A 23,099-nucleotide genomic window follows, 5' to 3' on the forward strand; every position below is an offset into this window, starting at 1 on the left:
TAGCAGTGGAGACACAAAAAGATGAAGAGAGAGATGTGTATGTTTGGAGCAGCAGAGTGGAAGGAATCTGATGAAATAGGAACTTTCATCTGTTGCACACTCCAGCAGGACTTTTGGCTAAAATTGGATGAACATAAGGCGCTAAAGTGACCACACGGAAAGGACCCACACACACACGCCCACACACGCACACACACACTCTCTTAAAAATATCCAATAGGTTTACACTGTACAAGAGAATAGAGTCGCATTACAAGAAAATCAAACTCTCTCAAAAACAGGCAATTAAAAAAAGTCTTCTAATTTTTGATGAAAACATGGAGATTCCAACACTGTTTCAGTAGTTCCAGTTGACATAGTCTTTTTTTAAAAAGTCCCACAGGCTCAGTACAGTCCTTTACTCTTTTTCAGGTTTAACTGCTGCAGTTCTGACAGACAGTTATAGTCCTTCCTCTTCATTCCCAAAACCACCTAAAACAAATTAGGGGTGTTTAGCAGCAGGAAATAAATAGTGATAAATAGAAAGCACTCTGTATTCCTTTATATCTGTATCTCATAGAGCTGCAGCTGCAATTTTCCTAACTGCTTTTTTTTCTCATAGTGGAGGCATAAACAGGAAATAGATGAAGGACCCCCTACTGAGTACTGATTGACTCGTTTTGATTTAAAATATCTTATTTTATTATCTTATTATCTTATTATTATCTGTGGGTGGAAATATCAGCCAAAAATCTAATAAATTGACAGAAAGTAGCTCACAACACACAATACAAAAAACCATTGTAGGGCACAGAAGCATCGTGTCTACCCTCTTTAGAAAGCTCAGTCTATATGATCCACTGCAAACATATAGCATATAAAAGTTTCAAACTTCTCACCTGGAAGTCATGGTCAGACAGATAGGTCTCCAGGTGTAGAGGGTCTACTCCTTCAGGTAATGGCCTCTTCAGTAGCTCTTGCACAGTGAACTGTGTCCTAGTGAGGACAGCCAGAGCATCCTGCACTAACGTCAGCTTCTTACCTGTTGAGGAGTCCTGCTACAACATAGACACAAATTCATTTCTTGGTTTGGTTTATAAAATTCCAAATCTAGGCACACAGTGCTTTTACAAACTTATAGTGAGATTTAGGTAAATAATGACAGCAATACCATTTTTAACAACAGTTAATACTAATGTGAACGCAACAAAAAATAACTAACCTTTAAATATTAGGCCCATAACCATAAGGTCTTCATTCGCATTACAGTGTTTATAAATTAGTATTGGATATAAGCCTACAAATAAAAAGCCTGCAGTTTAAGGGGTTAATATAAAGTATAATGCTAACGATGATGAGAGTGAAGATGCCATTCTGACCTGTTTTGCTGACTTCTCCCAGGATGGGAAAACATTAGTGAAGGTGAGAGGCTCTGCCCCTTCTTCAATAAGATAAGCCACTGGTGGCCGTCTGGGGTTTCTCTCTATATTACACACACATAAATATTCGATCATACATAAATCAGAAACATTTATTTCAAAAGGCAATAACTTGAAATCCATTATATCTTTACTATATCTACTAATTTCCTAACTTCACCTGTTTCTAACCAATAATTATATGTGTTTTCTTTCACCTCTGCAATACTTAAGGGCAGTCTCCATGGCACACTTTCTCTCTTTGTCCCAGTGGGGGCGCTGTAAGTCTGAAACTGAGCTGCTCTGCCACAGATACACCTCCATAGAGTTATCCAGCAAGAATAAAGCTGTAGAGAGAGACATATTTACATACATACATACATCATACATATATACATACATAGATATAATAAAGCACTTTGTCCAAAAAGGTCCAAAAATATAAAATATATATTTTAAGCTTTCAATATATATATATATATATATATATATATATATATATATATATATATATATATATATATATATATGTATAATATTTTTATATTTTTATGTGTATTACTCATTTGTTCTCACCTGGCTGTGGCACAGAGTATAAGCAATGCTGAAGGAATGGCATCGCTATGACACCACCAGTTCCCTGAGATGGACTTAGCAGTTCCACCCCTTTAAACATTCCTGCTTGGGCACTTAAGTGAAAAAGGCGGGGAGTAAATGTGTACTTTCCAGGGTCTGAAAAGAGTAAAAACACTTATCTAAATGCACTGAGTAATTGTTAAATGAAAGAGGCAAACTTCTTTATATGAATATATTATGAGGCATTTATTAAGACTAATAAAGTTTAATAAATAACATAATACTAATAATATTTTTGCATATCTTAAAACTTGAGTTAATCATGGCTAGTCAAATCTTATAAGAGCACTCTGAAGGCATTACCTTGTAGCATACAGTCATAGGATTTTCTATTCTGCGGACCAATAGCGTTCCAGAACTCTACTGGTTCTGCCCCTTCTTCCACTTCTATAATACTCAGGTTATGGCCTCTGTTCAGTCCCATTTCAGGAGGGCACCTAATGCACATTCATCACATTTAAAGTCAAGTAAAAACTGTGGTGTGGAATAGAGCCTTCCTAAGATCTGATGAAAAATCAAGCTGTCTTTCAAGTTCAGGTTTTTAATAACACACTTTAAAGTTCATCCCCTGATAAAGAGTTCAAAGCAAAATCCCATCCAGCTAATTCTGATATGCAACAGCATAGAGCCTCACTAGGTCAGATTTTATGCTCATATTATTTCATGGCTGATCAAAGATTTGCAGATGATAACATCTGCTTTACTTTCTGCCAGCTCTCATTTTTTAGAAATAAGAAAGTTGCAGTGTATGAACGATATTAAAGATTAAAATGGCACTTTTCACACTAGAGTTCATATATGGCATCTATTCTGCAAATACTCTGTGATGTAACAAAACTAGCATGTTTTATAATGCCCATTTATTTATCATACAGCAGTTAATCCCCACCCATTCACATTGAAGCTATAAGAAATGTTTCAGTGGACTGCTCTGTTAGACAGTTACCACAGTGCAAATAATGCAACAAAGTCAGTACAAAAGACCATGTAGTTCTGCCTAGTACATGTACTGAAGTTAGAAAAGTAGTACAAAGGTAGCTTATGATTTAAGATAAAACAATATATGAGAGGTTGTGCAAAGACCAATAATTTTATAACACAGCATTCATTTGTTTGCATGTTAAAGAATACCATATTGGTTAATACAATTTACCAGCAGCTGACATTTTCACTTTGCCTGAATGCAACTTCACATTCTTCCCAACAGCAGGAGGAAAATGACTACTCATGAGAGGTCAGTGGTGTCATACACAATGCTGGAGGCTTGGCAGACGCAGCGTGTGGTGTTAAATGTCTGTTATGACGGAAGAAAGACTCCAATGACCATCTCAGCTGTCCTCACTATTCACCGCAGGGTCTTGTGGTCTGAAATGGTGCAATTTCCAAACCAGACAGTGTTGCTGCTGCTAAAGATGCTCTCTATAATCCCTCTAATAGTATGGGAAGATGAGCATGCCTCACCTTTGTAATAGAGCGGGTGTTAGCATTTAAGAGCTCCTTACAGTACACAAAGCATCCCTTTAATATTTGCACTAGGGACAACATTCCCCCCTACTACGAGCATGATGGTTATTTATCAGATGTCAGGTCTACATCTAACATTTACAAACTTGTACAGACAAGTACAGGGGTCCTGCACAATTCCATGTTTATTTACAGATGCCCCTCACCTCAAATCTTACTGGTCAGACAGCATTTTAGTCAGCTGAAAATGAGACTAGCCCATCCAACTGAATGGCAGCATCAGGAATATTATTGTTGACCTATGATTTTCAGGGATAAGCCAAACAATCTAATTATTCTTTTCTTTCCATAGTGCAGTTGCATTATAGTAATAGTAATAGTACAGTAATAAATACATCTATATTTTGAAACCATCTTTTTCTATAATTTCTATTATTGTGCAGATATACAGATTTATGTAAGTGTAAGTTGCGACTACTTCTTACGTTTGTATGAGCTGCTGGACGGTGTGTTTAGCGACCTGTCTTGCAGTAGCATGGGCTTTACAGCCATGCCACAGGTAGAGCACCATCTGCTGACTGTTCAATAACAGCACAGAACCACGAGAGCGCAGACTAGAACAACAGCACTCCACCTCCAACAGATTGCCTTCAACTGGTACAGCACCTCTTGCACAAAACATATGCCAGCCTCCTGAAAGACACACACACACACACACACACACACACATACAGAGTTCCAAACAGTTAATGTTACATAAATGGGTTTTTTCATTCTCTCTCACGTACACTTTTCATTTCAGAAGAACAGTTGGACAAAAGAGGCCATGTAGTCTACTTCCCAGTGAAGTACAGTTGTTGTGCAATAATAAACCTTTTTTTACTGTCCTTAAAATCCTAAAAGGTGAACAAAGAAACTTCTTTTATTCGTTGTTAAAAGCAAATTTGATGCCCCAAACCTTTAATGTGCCATGTAGAGTTTGACTAGAATGGATGCCATCAGGATCAGATTTACTGGTTTATTTTTTCAACATTGTAGGGACTAGAAATTATAATGAGATAAGAAGATAACTGGGTAATGACAGCATTAAGCAGTTCAGACTTTGGGGCTTCTGTCTGGTATTCAGAACTACTGTTTGAATAAGAGTATGGGTTTTAAAAATGCTGCTAATGTTTGCTAGGGTTTCACCTGTATGGTCACTGCTGTTTCCTTTATGAATGACTAGTCCTCCCTGAAACAGCTGCAGAAAGCATGGCGGTTCCTCTCCCTCTTTTATAATCACCCGAGGATCCCTCTGCGTGCTCAGTGGTAGCGTCAGATCCTTATCGGTGACCTGTGAGTAACGTCCCTGCCAGATAAACAGAGCGGAGTGCTCCTGGCTGTCGATCTGTTCACCATCTGAGAGGTTCAGAAAAAAATTACATACAAATACTGTACATGTATTAATAATATTAAAAATGTATAAGCACTGCACTTGTCCATCCAAATGTACTCTCCTCTACTGTTTGTAGGTTTGGAGAAACTGGATTTAAATAAACAAATCCAAGTGTGTTGCAGATAAGTTAAAGATATTCATTTTTGATATGGTGCTATTACTGTACACCTTCATAAGTTCCAAACACAACACACAAACTCACCCTTTGCACTGAGGTTGTACGTCCAGCGTATAGCATATGAGTTGGACTCATGTAACTGGCCCATGCTATCTGGAGCCACTCTGCAGTATTCCCCCACGCCAACCTGCCAACTCTCCACATAAACTGTGCTCAACTCCACCTGCTGACCACTGCTGAGGGTGACCATGTCCCGACCTCTTTGTACATCCAGCCCACCCAAAATGACCGGTCCAGGCCCTGACACAAACTTTCCAGCAAACAGAGCTTTGGCATCACACGACCACTCTTCCCCAGGACAAGGTGCAGGGAGAGGAGTCTAAAGAGACACAGAGGGAGAGAGACACAGAGAGATATTATGTGAAAAATTTGCTGAACAATGAATAAAAATCATTTTTTAATCCTTTTGGAATAAATTATCACGTATATTGTCTTTGTTCAATTAAAAACATATCTCTGAAAAAAAATCTTTGTAAATTTAAATGGAAATGAATGTAAAAAGATTTCATTCCAAGTAATTCTGGAGCATTTCTATTGGTCTGTTCCATCATTTTCACACTACGTGAAGGACAGCTGCTGTGGTGAAATGATCTATCCATTCATCCATATTCTGTAAGCGCTTATCCAATTCAGGGTCACGGTGGGTCCAGAGCCTACCTGGAATCATTGGGCACAAGGCAGGAACACACCCTGGAGGGGGTGCCAGTCCTTCACAGGGCAACACGGACACACACACATTCACTCACACACTCACACCTACGGACACTTTTGAGTCGTCAATCCACCTACCAACGTGTGTTTTATGGACTGTGGGAGGAAACCGGAGCACCCGGAGGAAACCCACGCAGACACGAAGAGAACACACCAACTCCTCACAGACAGTCACCCGGAGCGGGACTCAAACCCACAACCTCCAGGTCCCTGGAGCTGTGTGACGGTGACACTACCTGCTGCACCCCTGAAATGATCTAGTAAACTAAAAATCGACAAAACTTGACGTTTTTGGGCAGTGATGATATGTGTATTTATTTGTCTTTGCTCATGTGTTAATGCACTGTACTCTTTAGGGCTATACATTATATATAAGGGCCATAAAAATTAGTAGCATCATTTTGTGAGGAGCACAGTGGTGCTTTTTTGATCTTCAAACATTTATGTTCTCAAGAATTGTCTTGGAACGAAGCCATGTGTTTGTCTGGTCACCTGTGCAACTTCGTGTACAGGAGGAGTGCTGCACTCCTTGTTTGCTCCTGTCTTTTGTGACCAGTCTGCAAACTTCAACCTGAAGAGGATGGTCTCATTCTGCTCAAACACCCGTCCAAACAAAGCCCAGGCTGGTCGGCCCACATCCTGCCTGAATTCACACACACACGCAAACACACACACACACACAAACACACACACACACACACACACACACATAAAAAAGAAACGACTGGTTACAATATAGTAATTTGTGTAATATCAGTATTGATCTGCATCAGTACTGGTTTGATATGAACAGAAAATGATGGATAACACAAGAATCTAATATTAAGTGTCATGAAACAGCAAGTGATGTGAAATTGTTCACATTGTTTTTCATCCTGTAGGTGTGTTTTAGTAGTCAGAGCATGATGATCTACTTTTACATGCTCATATTAAGCAGTGCACATTAAATGTTAACAATGGATGCAACTTCTCAAACATTAAGGGACTTCTCCACAAGGGGGTGGTATAGTGCTTCACATCAATGTTACTTTGTGTCCTTTCTCACCTTGGAATTTGAGCGTTGGTGCCAAAAGGGTCAAGAGGGCTGATTTTGCAGTTGCTGTAGTCATAATCCCCAGTCCACACCTGCTGAGCTAACCTCAGAGCCAGCTTCCTGTCACTAGGGGAAACATCTTTTCCATGCCACAAGTAGAGCTCACTGCCAAAATCAAACAGCAGGGTCTGAGAAGAAAAAAGGCAAACATATTTTAAAAACCATTATCATCAAAGCAAAAAGAAAAAAAAAACCATAAACACATCCAAAAAGGCCTTGAGTATTGTAGTGTTAAACTATGACCCCCCCCCCCCAAAAAAAAAAAAAATAGCAGGAAGTATTTTAGAAATGACACTGAATCATAACACAGCAGTTCTCAACTAAGACAGCATTAAATAAGTTATTAATTTTATTAATAAATCTACAACCACTCCACCCTGTTTTGGGTCACAGTGGGTCCAGAGCCTACCTGGAACCACTGGGCACAATCCAGGAACAAACCCTGAACAAGTCGCCATTCCACCAGATCCACCTACCAACATGTGTTTCTAGACTGTGGAGGAAACCCACGTAGACACAGAAAAAACACACCACCTCACAGACTGTGACCCGAGCCAGAACCCTGGAGCTGTGTGATAGTGACACAGTAACTGTGCCCCATTGTTCATCTCTTAAAAATGTATTAGGTAATCCTAAACATACTTGTTTACCTGGATAAGGTAACATTTACCAAAGAGACAGAATCTGTATGACTACACGACACCTATGTCAAGTTTTCATGACTGTTGACATTAACATGAACAGACAAAGCTCAATCAAACAAATATCAGTTATCATTCAGCCTCCCAACATTAAATCCTTCAGGTTTTAAGTATTACCTTAGAGGAGTCCAGCAGTGAGAGGTGAGGTATACAGGCCCAGCCCTGCTCATGAGGAACCAGCTTATCTCCCTGCAGTCTGTACACACAGTTTGACTCGGAAATCACTGTTTCATAATGTTCGTCATCGTCAGAACACTCTGTATACACACACACACACAAACATATACAAAAAGAGTACACACACACATAATAAACACACATACAATGCATTATATAACTTCCACATATAAGCAGATTTTGGTAAATGCCACATTTTACCCAGGATTTTCTCTAACCTCTGTAATGGGTTTTTCCCCCAAGAAGGTTCCAGAACTCTGTCGCCTCAGTGGAGTCTGTATTCACTCCTTCGTCCAAGTGAATAACCTTGGTGGCCTGGCAGCCCAGATCCCGCTGGGAGACAACTGAAGAGGCCATGGCAGAAGCCTATAACAAACCGCCAATGCAGTGGCCAATGACATAATGTAGAATTTAACCAATCTGATGCTAATTGATTGCTACATTGCTAATTTAGCTAAAATGGCTAGCAAAAGTAGAATTAGCAAAACTAATGGAGCGATTTTCAGACACCAAACATATCTTGGCTGATGAGCTATTTAGAAATATTTAGAAATATTTATAGAAAAATCTCCAGTAATGAAGTCTACAGGGAGTCTGTTTATGTGTAGGGTGATAAATGTTTACCGTTTCTCTTTCACTACCATTGGACAGCTGACCAGTCCAGAGGAAGCACAGCGATGGAGTAACCAGAAGGAAGCAGTCACCGCTGTTCAGGGACCGAGAAACCGGCTCCACTAAACGTACCTGAACTTTCCTCCATCCTGACATACGTAAAAACTACATTACTCACAAATATTTAGAGAACAAAAATGCTTTTATATCTCTGTATAATTACAGTCACAAACTAAATCTAACTGATGCCCCACAAGTTTAAATAAGAAATAGATCACATACAAAAAAATAAATAAATAAAGCAAAACGCTTTTTTTCTTTCTTTCTCAAGTGATTTATATTCACATTATTTCATAAATATTTGTTGTCATTCTGCTCATGGTAATTATTCACTCCTTTAAGGTTTAGCCAAGAAAAAATATCATTACAATCCAGTAACTGGAATAAGATAAATTACCTTTCACAAGGATTAGCATAAGACTTCTGTAGGGCACAGTGTTGGTCTCAGAGGATGAGACAACAGTGGAAGCACAGTTAGATTTCTTCGCAGCTGTGTAGAGAAAGTGATTTGCTCAAGGTTGGCCAAGACTAGAGAAGATACTTAACCAATAAACAGTATCAGTATTGGGCAGACATAAGCAGAAAAGGCTACATGCATCAGTACCTATGAATGATTTAAACTCTGCTTGAGCTTTAGCTTGAGGTTTTTAAAGAAGAAAACACATCATTGTTACTGATATCATACAACCCACGGTTCACATGACTCACCAGTGTTGATTTCTATAGCCGTAGGTTCGTTGTGTGGCTGCATAAAGTCCTGCAGCACGTCATTGCGGGCGGCCAAAGCGCGTAACGGATTCCTTGAGCCCTGTGTACGGCGGGACGGCCTGATTGATCTCCTGTGCTCCGCCACGGCAGAGCTTAAGCTACACACACAGACGTACATTAATGAAAAAAAATGTTTTACAATAAATTTTACGACTAACAAATAACAGGTTTACTGATTTTAGTTTAAAGTTTGAGCAAATTTTACACAGGAATAGAAGACATGGTAACACACAGATAGTTACTGACCAGTTCTATACACTGTTACATTTTATTGTGCACAGAATGGTCAAACAAATAATTTTTTTCTATTCTCTTCTTTCATGTCTTTTTCAAACTCAGTCCAGAGAGTTAACTAGAAAAGTCATTTTAAACAATATTAGATTATTTTCTCTAGTTTATCAAATGTCCTTATGTCCTTACATGGGGGTGTTAATCTGACAGAGGATGCTCAGGTCCTGCTCTGTGTCTCCTGGACAGGCGGGAAGCGAAGGGCCATCGGAGGTCACGTCTTTGGTTGTCTCCATGGAAACAGGCTGCAGGTTTTCGTCAACTTGCTGTGAGTGTGTCTCACTCTCTGTCTGGACGTGTGGCTCAAAATCAGCCTCCAGCAAACCTTCCTACAAACAGAGTTTACTGTTTACCAACTTCACCTCAAGAGTATTAATATCAGACTTTCAAATATGTGTGTGTGGGGGAGAAGTGGGCAGTAGGTGACAGGTTTTAATACATTTTCAGGTTTTCAGGGCAATGTCTTTCCTTTCTAGTGTTAGGATCACATATGTTGACTAAAGGAAATCCAAAGTTTTGCACATTTTGTATAAAAATGAAGTGTAAGTGTGTGTGTGTGTGTGTGTGGTATACCTTGGTTCTCCAACGTGGCTGAGGATGTGCTTGACTAGGTGATGAAACCTCCTGAGCTTCATAGGAAAGACTTCTCTAAAATAGAGAGACAGAGAGAGAGAGAGAGAGAGAGAGAGAGAGAGAGAGAGAGAGAGACAGAGAGAGAGAGGAAGAAAGAGAGAGAGATCACAAGAGGTAACTCAGCAATGTTTTAAATATACTCAAAAATTTACTGACAGAACTCAAAAGTGATGAAAATCCTGCCAAGCAAAGTGGGCAAATATGAAACAAAAAAAACGTAGTTTTAATTTTAGTAATGCATATGCTACATACAGTCACACACAGTCGGCTGGAAACCCTACAGCTGATAGTAAGCATGCATACACACACACAGTTACACAGGAAACACAATGGATCAATCACAGATTAAGAACGTACATAACATGCATCAACCCAGGATATGATCACCCCAGATCTGTGTCTTCCTAAGCACACACATACACTCACCTCATTGTAACACATCTTATACTGAGATGGTGTGCTAGGAGGAGAATAGACAGAGGAAAAGACAGGGTCCTAGATACAGGGGAGGGGAAATGAAAGAGAAGAAAATAGAATAGAAGAGAAGAAAATGATTGATAAAAAAAGAAAAAAATGGAACAGAATTGGTAGAAAAAAGAACATAAATACATTTGTAAAAGAAAAAAAAAGCATATCTTATAGAATTTCATGTTCTTATTTGCTGCAGTGTTGAGTCAAGCACATAATTTACAAATAAGCAAAAACATGGAAATGAATGGACAACAACTCGGGCTCACCCAGCAGTGAGCTGGAGTTGGAGCCTCAGGAGCAGAGTCTCTCTCCTCCTGCAGAGGGCATGACAGGGACCAAGAGAAGAGAGAGAAAAAAGAAAAACGAAACAGGGCAGGTGATGAGAGATTGCACTGTTATGAAGGTGCTTATTCATAAGGCAACAAGACATCTTTATAAGCCATTTGTGACAAATGACATAAATTTACACAGGCATTTTAAAGGCAACAAGGGGCATTTTATATTAAAAGCTGCTTCAGCTCAGTTTGCCCGTAGAATAACAAAAGAGAAATACAGAAAAAGGGAAGAGAATAGATGAAACGGGAAGATGAAAGAAAATAGTCAAAAAGAGGAGAAAACATGAAAGGAAAAAGAAATAAAAGAGGGGAGGAGAAATGAAAGGAGACGAGAACAAAGCTGAAGAGAAGAGAAAAGAAGAAAGTAAAATGGAGAACTAAAGCAAAGAGAAGGAGGAGAGGAGATAAAATATGCAAAACAAAAAGGTAAATGAAAAGATGAATGCTGTCAAAAAAGCTGCTGAAGTTAATTTCACCTTAGAAAGGGTTGTATCAACGGACACTTGGAATAAGCCTATAAAGTTGTTTGTGGGAAAGGTTTGTGTAGATGTCATGTACAGTAGGTTAGAACTTTCCAAAATTTACATATGGGATTCGTGGATAACACACACACACAAACAAGATGACACAAGAAACAGTAGAGGCCTTCATGTCAACAGGAAGCAGCAGAAATCATTTACATAGCACCATGTCACCATTTTACATAACTCTATCAGAGTTCAGGAAAACTATCCTATGTTATTCTTATTTATTTTATCTTCTGACTCTTTTGGCTATTGACATACATACGTATCCAGCATCAGGCATTTCCCTCCATTATAAAATATTTTATACTGAACTGTTACAAACTTGTCTTCCTAAGATCCAGCCGACGTGGTGCTTCTTTTCATCCCAAAAAAACAGCAGCACCTGGTTTCACCTGTAGACTAAATTAATCTTAGCCTTCAAACAACTGATTATGTGCGTGCCTGCTTTGCTGATATGAAACCTGCAGCAGATAAGACTGGACACACCTGAGCTAATCGTTTTTCATTGTGAAATACACTTTGCAGAAGTTATTATTGCGTAGAAAACTCAACATGTTAAAGTGACAAAAAATATATTGACCAGTGTATACTCTAATAATAATATATTCTTGAAATATTAATAGAGCTGTATGCAAATAGCTTGCATGACCGAAAAGGTATGGCATGATTTATCATTTATGATTTAGATATCGTGCAAAAAGTCTAGCAAAAAAGAAAAAGAAACCATATTTAAATTAGTTCCCACTAGAGCTTGCGTTATATTTGTGTCTTATTTTGACTTAGATAATCAACTAAACATGCATTTTACCAGAGTCTGTCCAAGCGTTAGTATATAACAGTATAGCAAAGAGAAACACACACACACACACACACACACCTACACACCTGTGGCTCCACGGCAGGTGTAACACTGCTCATTGTCCCAGTAATTTGTTCCTGGTCTTCTTTGGAGTCTGAGAGCCTATACAACAAAACATTATTTACACACAGTCAAACATGTTGCCTTCAAATTTAGACAAAAAAAGAGAAAGGAAGAGTAAAACAAAAACAGGGAGGATAAATGAGGGGGAAAAAGAGAAAGAGAAAAAGACGGGAAGAAAATACCTGTCTCCTGTGGCTGCTGTGCTGCTGTGTTCTGTGGGCAGCTGCTCAGTGGGCGTGACCTGTTCCTGAGGGCCGTGATCAGACACAGAGGTGGGTCTACGGGAGCGGACGGTGGCAGAAGGCCCATCCTTCCTGGCTCTCTGCCTCCAGGGGGCAGTAGAGCGTGGAGCTGGAGAATATTCCCTCACTACCGCAGGTGTGTCCATCTCTATTTCCACATCTCCCTTCTCCTGCGCTCTCCTCTCACCATTTTGATCAAATAGGTGGCTCTCTGAGTGCTTGGACCCGGCCCTCAGTCTTGACTCCTCAGAGCCACTCTTCTTGAGGATGCCTTTAATCTCAGGTCCAGGCTGTGGGGTAAGATCAGTGAGATCCTGCCTGGAGAGACGCACCTCGCTGGGCTTCAGATTGACTGAGAGAGCCTGCTGCCGGTCAGAGAGCTGAGCAGATAGATGCAGAGGTGGCAACTGGACAGGACCCTTCTGAAGCTAAAGGTACATAAGGAGGGGGACTTTATATTAAAACTAAAGTCAAAACATTTTTCAACATTTCAAAATCATATTCTTGTATTAAACATTTCTTTCATGAGAGTCTAGACATTTTTAGAGTAGTTGTAATAGCAATAAAGAGTCATGATGTCATATTATTTACTATGGAAAGGGACCAGTGACCTACATGTGTTTTCTGAGCTCATATAGATTTGACCTTTCATATTTGCAGATTCCACATCTTCAGATTCAAAATTCTAAGGAAAATTGAGAGAAGTATTTTCTCATTATTTGCCAGCTCTCTGGTCTGTTTGGAGGTTGGAAAAAAACCCAGTGTTTGTATGCTGCCCTAAACTTTTAAACGGATAAACTTTAACTCTCTGATTCCTACCACCACCACAGTAAACAATTAATATGATTTTCTAGAATGGGGATTTTCATATGAAAGCACTGATCAAACCAACATTTTTTTTCCACATATTATAGATATACTACAGTCAGCTGACATGTGTTCAATTGTACACACAAAGTAATAATCTCAATTGCCACTAAATTTATTCACCCCAGCTGACCATACATGAACCGAAATCACTGTGCTCAATACCAAGCATGCACTAGAATAATATACATTCTCATAAAACACCCATGAATTTAAGGGTTAATACATGCATACTGACCAGGTTGACTTCATCCACAGTGATGGGCTGGGTACGGTAGCGTGCTCCCTTTTGCCTGCGTCTCTCAGGAACCTCTGGACATCCATCACCTCCTGGCCCCCTAGGCCCCCGAGGCTGAGAAAGTTTATTAAACAGGGCCAGTTTTTCACTCAAGGTAAGGTTTGAGCTGGCATCATCTTCCACATCTGGCTCAGTTTCTCGAGGGTCACTACATAAAGTGTGGGAAGCAATTGTTAACAAGTGTATGGTATAAAAATTACATTTATAAGATGATCAAAGAACTGAACAGCATGGCTGTGAATCGTTTTGTTAAACATGAGTATGTGTGAGTATGTGTGTGTGAGTGACAAGCCAATTCCATAAGGTGCTTTGTATCTAAATAAATGTTGAGGCAGAGAAAATATATATATTTTTTTATGTTTTTTTGGTCTAGAGGTAAAAGAAGCTATGCTCACCTGACAGTCACTCCACTTTCCTCTCTGGTGATTGGCTGAGTGTGTGTCCGGTTCTCACTGCTGCGGCGAATTCTGGGCTCATTAATGCTGCTGCTGGAACGAGGCTTCAGGAAAGAGGAAGCCTCAGGAGCAGCTGTCTTCTCCAGCTCCTGAGAGAGAGAGAGAGAGAGAGAGAGAGAGAGAGAGAGAGAGAGAGAGGGGTAATGATTGTGGTGATGATAGAGCTCAGAATGCTATGTTCTACAAGGTAAAATAATAGAGTGATGGATGTGAAGCACATTCTCAAACATTTATTGTAGTTCATACCATTGACCATAACATATAAAACAGTGAATCCATGCAATTTAAACAAAATTATCCTACAATGAAATCTGCGCCAGAATTGCACAGTTTTTGAACATATTTCAGTTGCAACTGGATGCAGTTTGCCCATGCTTTACAAACAAATGTGCCATATCTGACCATTTAAAGCATCCTGTAGATGTAAACATGCAAATTGTGCCTCCATTACTCATGTACAATTGTAAATTGTTCCAAAAATATGTAAAGATACTGGAAAATTGGTCAATTTCAAGCAAACCTTGTTGCAGAGCACCACGCCTCTACAGCAGAAGTGGGTCAACATGCAGATAAATAAAATAGCAGGTGCACAGTAGCCTGGGTAACAGTCTGATAACGGATGGAACCCTGCAAGCAACTAAGTAACCGAACACTCAGAGTGTACCGTTACCACAACGAGAGAGCAATCGTGCAGAGAGAGAAAGAAAGGGGCAGGTGGGACTAAATGTAATTATAGCACTAGGATCTTTGTTGATTCTTACCAAGCTAGCATTTAAAGACTCAAACAGATATCAGCATGCAAAATGACCCTGATACATTGCCAGCCAGTGGAGTTTACACGCAGAAACTACTGCAGAAATAGTACAACAAAGTCGACTGACTGTCTACTGTATTGTATATTGACAATACTATAGTATCAACATGAATAGGCCACTATTATAGAAAACCGGGGACTCATTTGTACTGTGTAATGTGCTGTTGTAAACTGTGTATTTATTTATTTCAAAATAACCATATAATTCATACAATAAAATGCAGTAATACCGAGTTTCCTTCAGAAAGTTCACAATGTTTATTTCCATATATTATTTACATAATGACCATCTTATTTCTGAAAAAATCCCATTTTATTGTGATTGTTTTATAAAATTGAGATGTTTGTGTGTGTGTGTGTGTATTTGTGTTTCTGCGGGTGCGTTGCCTTAACTGAGAAGCTCACTGAAATCTGACACCACAGACAGACAGCTCCGCACTACAGCAGTGCCCTCACTGCCCTAAAGTTACCCATACAACTCTGCAGTTGAGAGAAAACACAGTGTACATCTCAGATCTAATTCTCAGTTCTGATTCTCTAAAAGTAAAGAACTGTTGTTTTGAATAAAGGGTATTAGGGCCTGGTATCACAGCATGGTAGCACAACAGGTACTGTCACTGTCACACAGCTCCAGGGTCCTGGGGTATTGGGTTTGAGCCCTACTCCGGTCCTGTGTCCACGTGTGTTTCCTGAGGGTGCTCCGGTTTCTCACAGTCCCACAGTTTCTCACAGAGTGTGTGTCACCTGTGTGTTCCTCCCTTGCACTGGCTGGGCAATTAATCAAAAAAACTAATCGAAATCAACATTCAGGAATTCTAATTAACATAATCATGTCTCTATGGATTATTTAAAACAAATTTTTTGTTATGTTCCCAATGTGTTTTCATGTACTGTCCCTTTAAAACCACACTACCACACTGTAGTCAAGTGATTCTGCCACATGGAAGCAATTCAGAGGAGAACCTAAATGCTGAGTCCGACCGAGCATGTGTTTTGTTTTGACTTTAATTAAGACAACACTGAACAAACACAAGTCAAATGTAAACACTGAGAAAAACAATGTTTCAACGACCAAAGCAGAATCACAGTGCTCAAAAAACAAGAGACGAACGAGCTCCCAGCAACATTAGAATAAATATCCCAGCTTTAATGTTGGAGCATGATAATGTACTTTTAATCATGATATTGATTTAAGCTCATATTGCCCAGCACTTGCGCCCAGTGATTCTGTGTAGGCTCCTGACCCACCGCAACCCTGAACTGGATGAGCAGTTATAGAAAATGAATGAATGAATAAAGGGTATTACTATGTAATTGTCTACTGTAACAGCTTTTACTCTTCTGAGTAAGATAGTTTATATAGATATTTAGTTTAGTATCTGGAACCCAGCTGTGAGGATCTGATTGTATCCAGTCTCAAGAAGATCACTAGTGAGGGCACATATACAAATTGGCTGATTTATTATTACAGAATGTTTAATAAAATTCTGGTCCTTGTCAGTTAAAAAAAATGTAATGCACACATGACTTTATATAGTAACAAGAACTGAAACTAGCTGCACAGAAAGACGAAGACTGTCCAAGTAGACCAAGTATCTGTCTTGTATTAGTGGTAGGCTGAGCTGTCTTTTGGGAAGTTATCAGCTTCTGTCAGCTGACAACACAGCTGTGTGTGTCATAAACTACAACATACCCACCAGTCATATGCAAAAGTTTAAACAGTTGCTTTGCTTGTCATTTTCATTTTACAAAAGAATAAAATAAAAAACTAGACATATAATACAAAGTGTGCCATAACATGTAGAGATGCCAAGTTCTAGACTACAAAACATTCTGAGTGAAGATTCCTCACTGATCTAAGTATTAGGCACAAAGCATTATTTATTTTAACTTATAAATTCAACAAATTGTAGACTTTACCAGTTGTGCCCAAAGCTTGTGAACTTATACCAACTGTGTTATAAATGATTGTATTTCTTTATGTTTTAGGGAACAGGTTTCTCTTCTGGTCACCTTATCCCGCCCACTCCCAGCTTCCCACCTCAACTTCAAGGTTCACTTCAAATCACTGGGAAACACTGAAGACATTTTCAGTGTGTCACCACCACACACAGCACTTACAGTCTATGTTCTTCAGCTAAATTCTGAATGCGATAATGCTTTCAAAAGGCACTTACTTTAAACAGAGACATCTTGGCAGCTACACTCATCTTGGCTCTGTCATCTGTCTTGTCTGCTAAAATTGAATAGAGAATAGAAAATAATAACAAAGGGCAAAGAAATACACAAATTCATGCACAAAATCTAGTCTGACTTTTGGTTCTGTAACCATATAAATCTAGTGGGTTCAGAGTATGACCAAAGTCATACTCAAAGTGACCAAAGACCCCTGTAGGATGCCAAAACGTGACACTTTCCCTTGGAACACAAAAAAATGATGGTCAGAAAAAAGCATTTATAGCCTCTTTTCTGAATGTATTTATGGACACCAGTCAACTAATCTGCAATAAATAGTACACATTGAAGTCAGAACGAGATCATCTACACATATAAGTTTAAAAAATGTGGAATTCTAAAGTATAAAGGCAGAAAGTTGAATTAAACCAGGCTCTAAAAACAAAATTATTCATTAACTGACATTAACATTGACTGAGTGGCAGTATCAAAACAACTCCATTTGGTCTAGGTTTTGGCTTAACCTTGGTCTGGGGAACAGACTCATATTCCTACACACACACATGTTTACACTATGAGATCACTGCATTTAGTCCTAACCTGTGAGGTCAATGACTGACTTACTTTGACTGACTAATCATTTGGCATGGACATCTTTAGATTAATCTGGAACAGATACATTAAAAAAACAAACACATACTGCAAAATACACACTAACATTTAACTTAGGTCAGGATTATGCCTACCACAAACCTATCTGTACCACACCATATCACAGCAGACATACTCAGTGGTCAAAAACCAAATAAAAGGTCAGTATGTGTCAATGGCTGTATGACTCTTACTGTACAGTCCAGCATTATAATTAAAATAAGCCACCTTTCATTAATCCCACTACTCATAGTCAAGTGATTCAGTAACAACTTCAATAAAAGCCTCACACGGCTAAAACTAGAGTTTTCAAACGACTAAAATAATACATTATAATAAACTTTATTGTTTTGTGCAGTTTAGCATGATTGCTATCGTTTGTCATATCAGAGTCAAACAGTGCATTTGAAATATTTAAAGAAATAAATATTTTTTGAGAAAGTTTACAAGACAAATAAGACCAATGCAACTAACCACAATTAATTACCGCTCCACAATGGACTTCTACTTATAAACAGTTTATGAATAATTTATTCATTAGGACAGGGACATTTTTTTAAATCTTATAGCACACAGAACATGCACCAACAAACATAGCAACTGTTTATAGTGTTACTGTTATAATGCTGAATAATGTAGAAGACAAACTAAGAAATGTAAGAGAGAGTGTGAATGAATGTGGGCCCAGGATTTAGAAAGCAACAGGTAAAGGGGTCATTTTATATATGTGTTATAAACACATACAGACTTTTAAGATGTGTATGACCTACTTAATAACCATTAATAATATTCAGAAACCAATCAAAAGTGCTGTAAAGTAGTACAACTTCATGAATGAATCATTATAATTCTATGAGACCCCTAAATAAAATACAAGCGGTCTGGCAGTAAGTGAGCACCCATAGACAAATGTTAATAAACAACCACTGTTTGACTGAGCCAGTCATACAAACACACACACACATTTTATAGCACTTTATGTGGATTTAACATATAAAATAAAATATCGTATAAACACACACACACACACACACACACACACACACACACACACACACACACACACACACACACACACAGCATTTACCTGAGTTTTCCTGCTCTTTGTTGTCGATGGTTCTGTAACATGAAGAGATCATAACTGAGTTAACAGCAGCACTCCACTGAGCAAGGACACAGACATACACACACACACCCACGCCACATACATACACACAAACACACACACACACACACACACACGTCATTCTGACAAAAGACAAAATGATTTCACACTGATTTTATGACCTTGCTTCTTCCCTTTAGGGAAGATGACACATACACAGTTACACACACACACACACGCCCATGCAGGTTAACACCACACTTAAAGTGATGAGCTTTCACTCACACCCACATTTGAGGAGTTGAGAGTAAGAAAGACAACTATTTGTGGAATATATTCTTTGAAGGAATACCTGGAATTATACTTATATGTTTTATTTTTGATTGGCTATTTTATTTTTGTCTATTTCCTTTACTCATGGCATTTTTAAAAATCTATTTTAAAAATTGTTTAAATACTTTTTTTCTCTAAACATTTCAGATTTCTCCATTATGTGAATTTCCTCTTTTTTATTGAAGTTAATTCTGTACTTTATGGGCTTTTATCAAACTTGGACTACTGACTTAATAAAAGGTATGAAAGTGCTTTATGTTTGTGAGGTTAATATAATTGACCTTCTGACTGTTAACTGATAGTTAAAAATATGGCTGCTTACCCACAGCTCTCCTGCATCTCATAGGCAGTAACAGGCTGCGTTCTGAAGCGTTCACTTGTTTTGCGATTCCCTGTGGCCCCTGAGGGCAGATATCGCCGAGTTCGCCGACGACTGCCCTCAGATCCTGCTTTCAACACCAAGTCGAGGGCCCCTTCTGAGCCATCACCAACACTGCAAAATAGAGAGAGACACAGAACGGGAATGAGAAGAGAGTGAGAGTGAGAATGAGAAAGACAGAGGTGAGAGAAGGGTGTCATTTTCAGCATTAGCCCCTGTCCCTATGTCTAGGACCACCAACAGTGCAAGGGTTTTTACAGGGGCCAAACCATTATGCCCAAAATTTTCAAAATTCAGACTAGAAAAAAAAATAAAAAAGCAAAACATAAATAACCAGGTAGCAAACATTTTGGCACCTGTCCATTCCATATTACATGGTGCAGTCTGGTGCCTATGTTTTTTTATATGTATCTTCTGTTCCATCTAAATGGAGCACTTAGCTCCTTAGAAAAGTTGAGAATGGGCTTATTCCCTGAAAGTATACAGCAATCTGTAGGTGGTCAATCAGAAATGTTACCTGAAATCTGGTGATATGGTGCAGATATCACCTACTTACCTGCATTTGTTAATATGTTTTAAGGGTTAAAGCCTCATTAAAGCTCAGTCACTGAATTATTTGTGAATCCAATTATAGCCACAGGCACACCGAGGGTTAACCATAGCTATCTTAAATGCATTGTGTCTATCACTGGTTTAGAGCTGATTAGATGTATTAAAGTAACTCAGTACAAACATTCAGACACTGATTTATTCGGCCAAGCATAATTTCACTAAAGTGCAAACAAACAAGACAAGCACACCCTACACTTTCTCAGGGGGAGCTGAATATTGCTGCAGCAGGGCACTCTTCAGCTTGCCCACCGATATATGAGTGTGTAGCTGGGGGCCGTCCAAGGCCGAGGGGCCCTGATGGTCTGGAGTGTCTCCCCCAGCCAGCGTGCTGGACGAATCCAATGCACACTGCCTGGAGAGTGGTAACAGAGAGAGGGGAAAGGCTGAAACCCATGCAAGAAAAAAGTACAGCAGGAAAGGATTGTAATTATACAATACAGTAATCATATGAAGGAAAAAATGGATGGCATAGGGCTGAAACATTTCTTTATCAGAAATGCAGTTTGATAAAACCTTCAAAAGCTTCAGTGATAATTATTTTATTTTATAACTATCTTAGATCAGTTATAAAATCGTGAGGCATAAAAAGAATTATGGGTGTGGGTGAAATTTAAATTAGTGAGAGGCAAGACTGCAAAATATATTTAAATTGCTCTCGTACAAACGGTACACTTTCATATTCTGATTTTGTCTTATCTTTCACAGTCTTTTATTTATTATTATTTTACAAACCCCATTTCCAGAAAAGTTAGGTATTTCTTGCATTATACAAAATGTCCCAGCTTTTCTGGAAATTAATACACTGTTTCTGGATGAAGACAGAGAGTCTCCCCTGAGCAGGAGCATGTATTCTGTTCATATGTGCAGCATAAGAGAGAAGCTCTCATCATCATGTGCTGCTATTTATATAATTATATTTTGTTAGCCAGTTAATAACAGACAATAACATTCCTGAACAAATGAGATGACTTGACCTGGTACAGGGTACAGGAAATAGGTCTGAAAAATTACAATAAGATTTTACCCAAACCGTTCAGCCCTAGGACAAAGTGACAGAGCTACAAAACGTTTGTTGTACTCTAATAAGTAAAGCTCTTAAGACATTTTACCTTACATTATAAAATGGCTTTTCCATTGAAAGAGTCATATTATAGCATCACACCAAGGACTTTATTTTAAAATGTTTCCACCAATTAAAGTTTCCTTTCCTGTATTTCCTGACAAGAATCACTTAGGAATTTTTTTTAAGAAAGTATTATTACTGGGGAAGCTCCAGTTTCAGCAGATCACAAAAATCACTGACTCTGCAATTAATATTGTAAGGGTGTAAAGACATTCTCAGGTAAATGGTGTTTCTTTTCACAAGGAACATTGAGGGATGAACTGGAAAAAGAATAGGCACAGGTGAAACAAAGCAGAATTTGTAATATAGAAGACCTTGAATGGATGGATATTAGTGCATGAAATAAACCAGACAGGACGAAGACTGGCTTAGGAAAAGACTGATGCACTGAAGATGATGATGGGTGAAAATTAACAACACTCTCCTTAACCAGCTCTTGCTTACCAACATATATTCAATAAAGTGACAGAATTAAACCTTTCTATAAATCAACACAGTCATACACGATGAACAAATCACTGCTGCACACAGATGGTCGTAAGAAAACATGGGTATCATCTTAATGAAGTTTAAATCTTAGTTACAAACTGAGTCAAAGCAAACAGGCCAGGAAAACTAGGCCAATATATTCACTCCCTAAAAAACTATACTGAAGTCTAAAATAAATGCTCAATCTTCCATAAAGAAAATGCCCTAAAGGAGAAGTTATCAGAATCTTTGGATGTGAAACGTTTAATTGTAAAAGCACATTAGCTCAGAATTACCTTCAATGGTAGTGACAGGTGACAGAATCCAGGTGTATTCAAATGTAATTAATTATTTATAATTTATTATTTTTAATTAATTTTTATTTTATACAAAAGTCTTTCTTACTGCCTATATGTCAATAAATGTTGATAATTGCAAAACAGTTGTAAATCTACTCTTGCCTCTTTATATGTGTCTGAAAGGTGCCCTGATTAGTTTGACTTATTGCAAATAAATTAAACATAAATAGTAAATATCAGGACAAATGGCACTATAGACACACTGGAAGCTTATTTCACGGTGTACTCTCACCTGTTCAGGTAAGTGTTCTCTGACTTAACATCCCCCTCGTATCCATTGGAGATTTTATTGGTGGGCAGCTCCTCTGTGCCATGGGCCCTTATGCCATTTACTCCACTTGAATGGCTCATGTCAGTGAGTGGGGCGGAGTTACGGCGACTGCCACGACCTTCCCTCTCCCTCCTTGTGCATTTAGAAGGTAGCTCTTCTTCCTGGTTGCCATAGCGCTCAGCAAGTTCCCGTCTCCTCTCCGCCTTGTAGCGGGCAATACGCTCAGCTCGGGATTCTGGGACAGGATTTTCCATAGAGTCCACTTTCTGCATTCTTACGTCCCTTTTCCTGTTGAAACTTCTACTGGGGAGTTAGAAATATTCCTGCTGCCTTTTAGGCCACTGAAGCATCTATGAAAGGATCTTTCCCATAAAATCCACACTTCAAGGATGGGCAATTGGGGAGGAGTCAAAACACCAAAAGGCTTTGACCAATCAGGAGCTTTGAAAGGAGTTAGCTTGGCTAATCAGACAGCTGCCCATCGCCGTGGTTACTCCAGCACTGTTGAGAAAAATTAAAGAGCCATCAGAAAAGTATTG

At 38.8% G+C, this 23,099-nt stretch overlaps 1 protein-coding gene across 2 annotated transcripts; it reads right to left on the minus strand.

Annotated features, from left to right (window-relative positions):
• Positions 1–333: 333 nt before the first annotated feature.
• Positions 334–22,943, minus strand: svilc (supervillin c). Of its 2 annotated transcripts, none has more exons than XM_066642570.1 (27): positions 22,522–22,943; positions 19,671–19,841; positions 18,998–19,029; positions 17,262–17,320; positions 14,211–14,359; positions 13,756–13,963; positions 12,591–13,078; positions 12,372–12,447; positions 10,891–10,938; positions 10,094–10,168; positions 9,653–9,849; positions 9,173–9,330; positions 8,862–8,954; positions 8,417–8,553; positions 8,011–8,158; positions 7,733–7,872; positions 6,867–7,042; positions 6,314–6,464; positions 5,135–5,429; positions 4,686–4,895; positions 3,983–4,190; positions 2,337–2,470; positions 1,974–2,129; positions 1,616–1,744; positions 1,359–1,462; positions 879–1,034; positions 334–471 (listed from the first exon to the last, which is right to left on the minus strand). In XM_066642570.1, the coding sequence occupies exons 1-27, from the start codon at positions 22,830–22,832 to the stop codon at positions 385–387; spliced, it is 4,296 nt and encodes a 1,431-aa protein (XP_066498667.1). In that variant the 5' UTR covers positions 22,833–22,943; the 3' UTR covers positions 334–384. The 2 variants fall into 2 exon arrangements, with proteins under 2 accessions (XP_066498667.1, XP_066498666.1); XM_066642569.1 differs by having other exon boundaries at positions 879–1,037.
• Between the last annotated feature and the right edge of the window lie 156 nt (positions 22,944–23,099).

This window comes from Hoplias malabaricus, chromosome 13 (assembly GCF_029633855.1).
Source record: "Hoplias malabaricus isolate fHopMal1 chromosome 13, fHopMal1.hap1, whole genome shotgun sequence".
Taxonomy (NCBI): domain Eukaryota; kingdom Metazoa; phylum Chordata; class Actinopteri; order Characiformes; family Erythrinidae; genus Hoplias; species Hoplias malabaricus.

What these genes read in the sequence shown, in the direction of transcription:
- svilc (XM_066642569.1), bottom strand. Translation starts at nt 22,832, where the DNA reads ATGCAGAAAGTGGACTCTATGGAAAATCCTGTCCCAGAATCCCGAGCT. An exon ending in AGCCACGTTGGAGAACCAAG is followed by an intron (nt 9,850 to 10,093) that starts GTATACCACACA and finishes CTCTGTTTGTAG; the next exon opens with GAAGGTTTGCTGGAGGCTGA. An exon ending in AAACAGCAGTGACCATACAG is followed by an intron (nt 4,191 to 4,685) that starts GTGAAACCCTAG and finishes TGTGTCTTTCAG; the next exon opens with GAGGCTGGCATATGTTTTGT.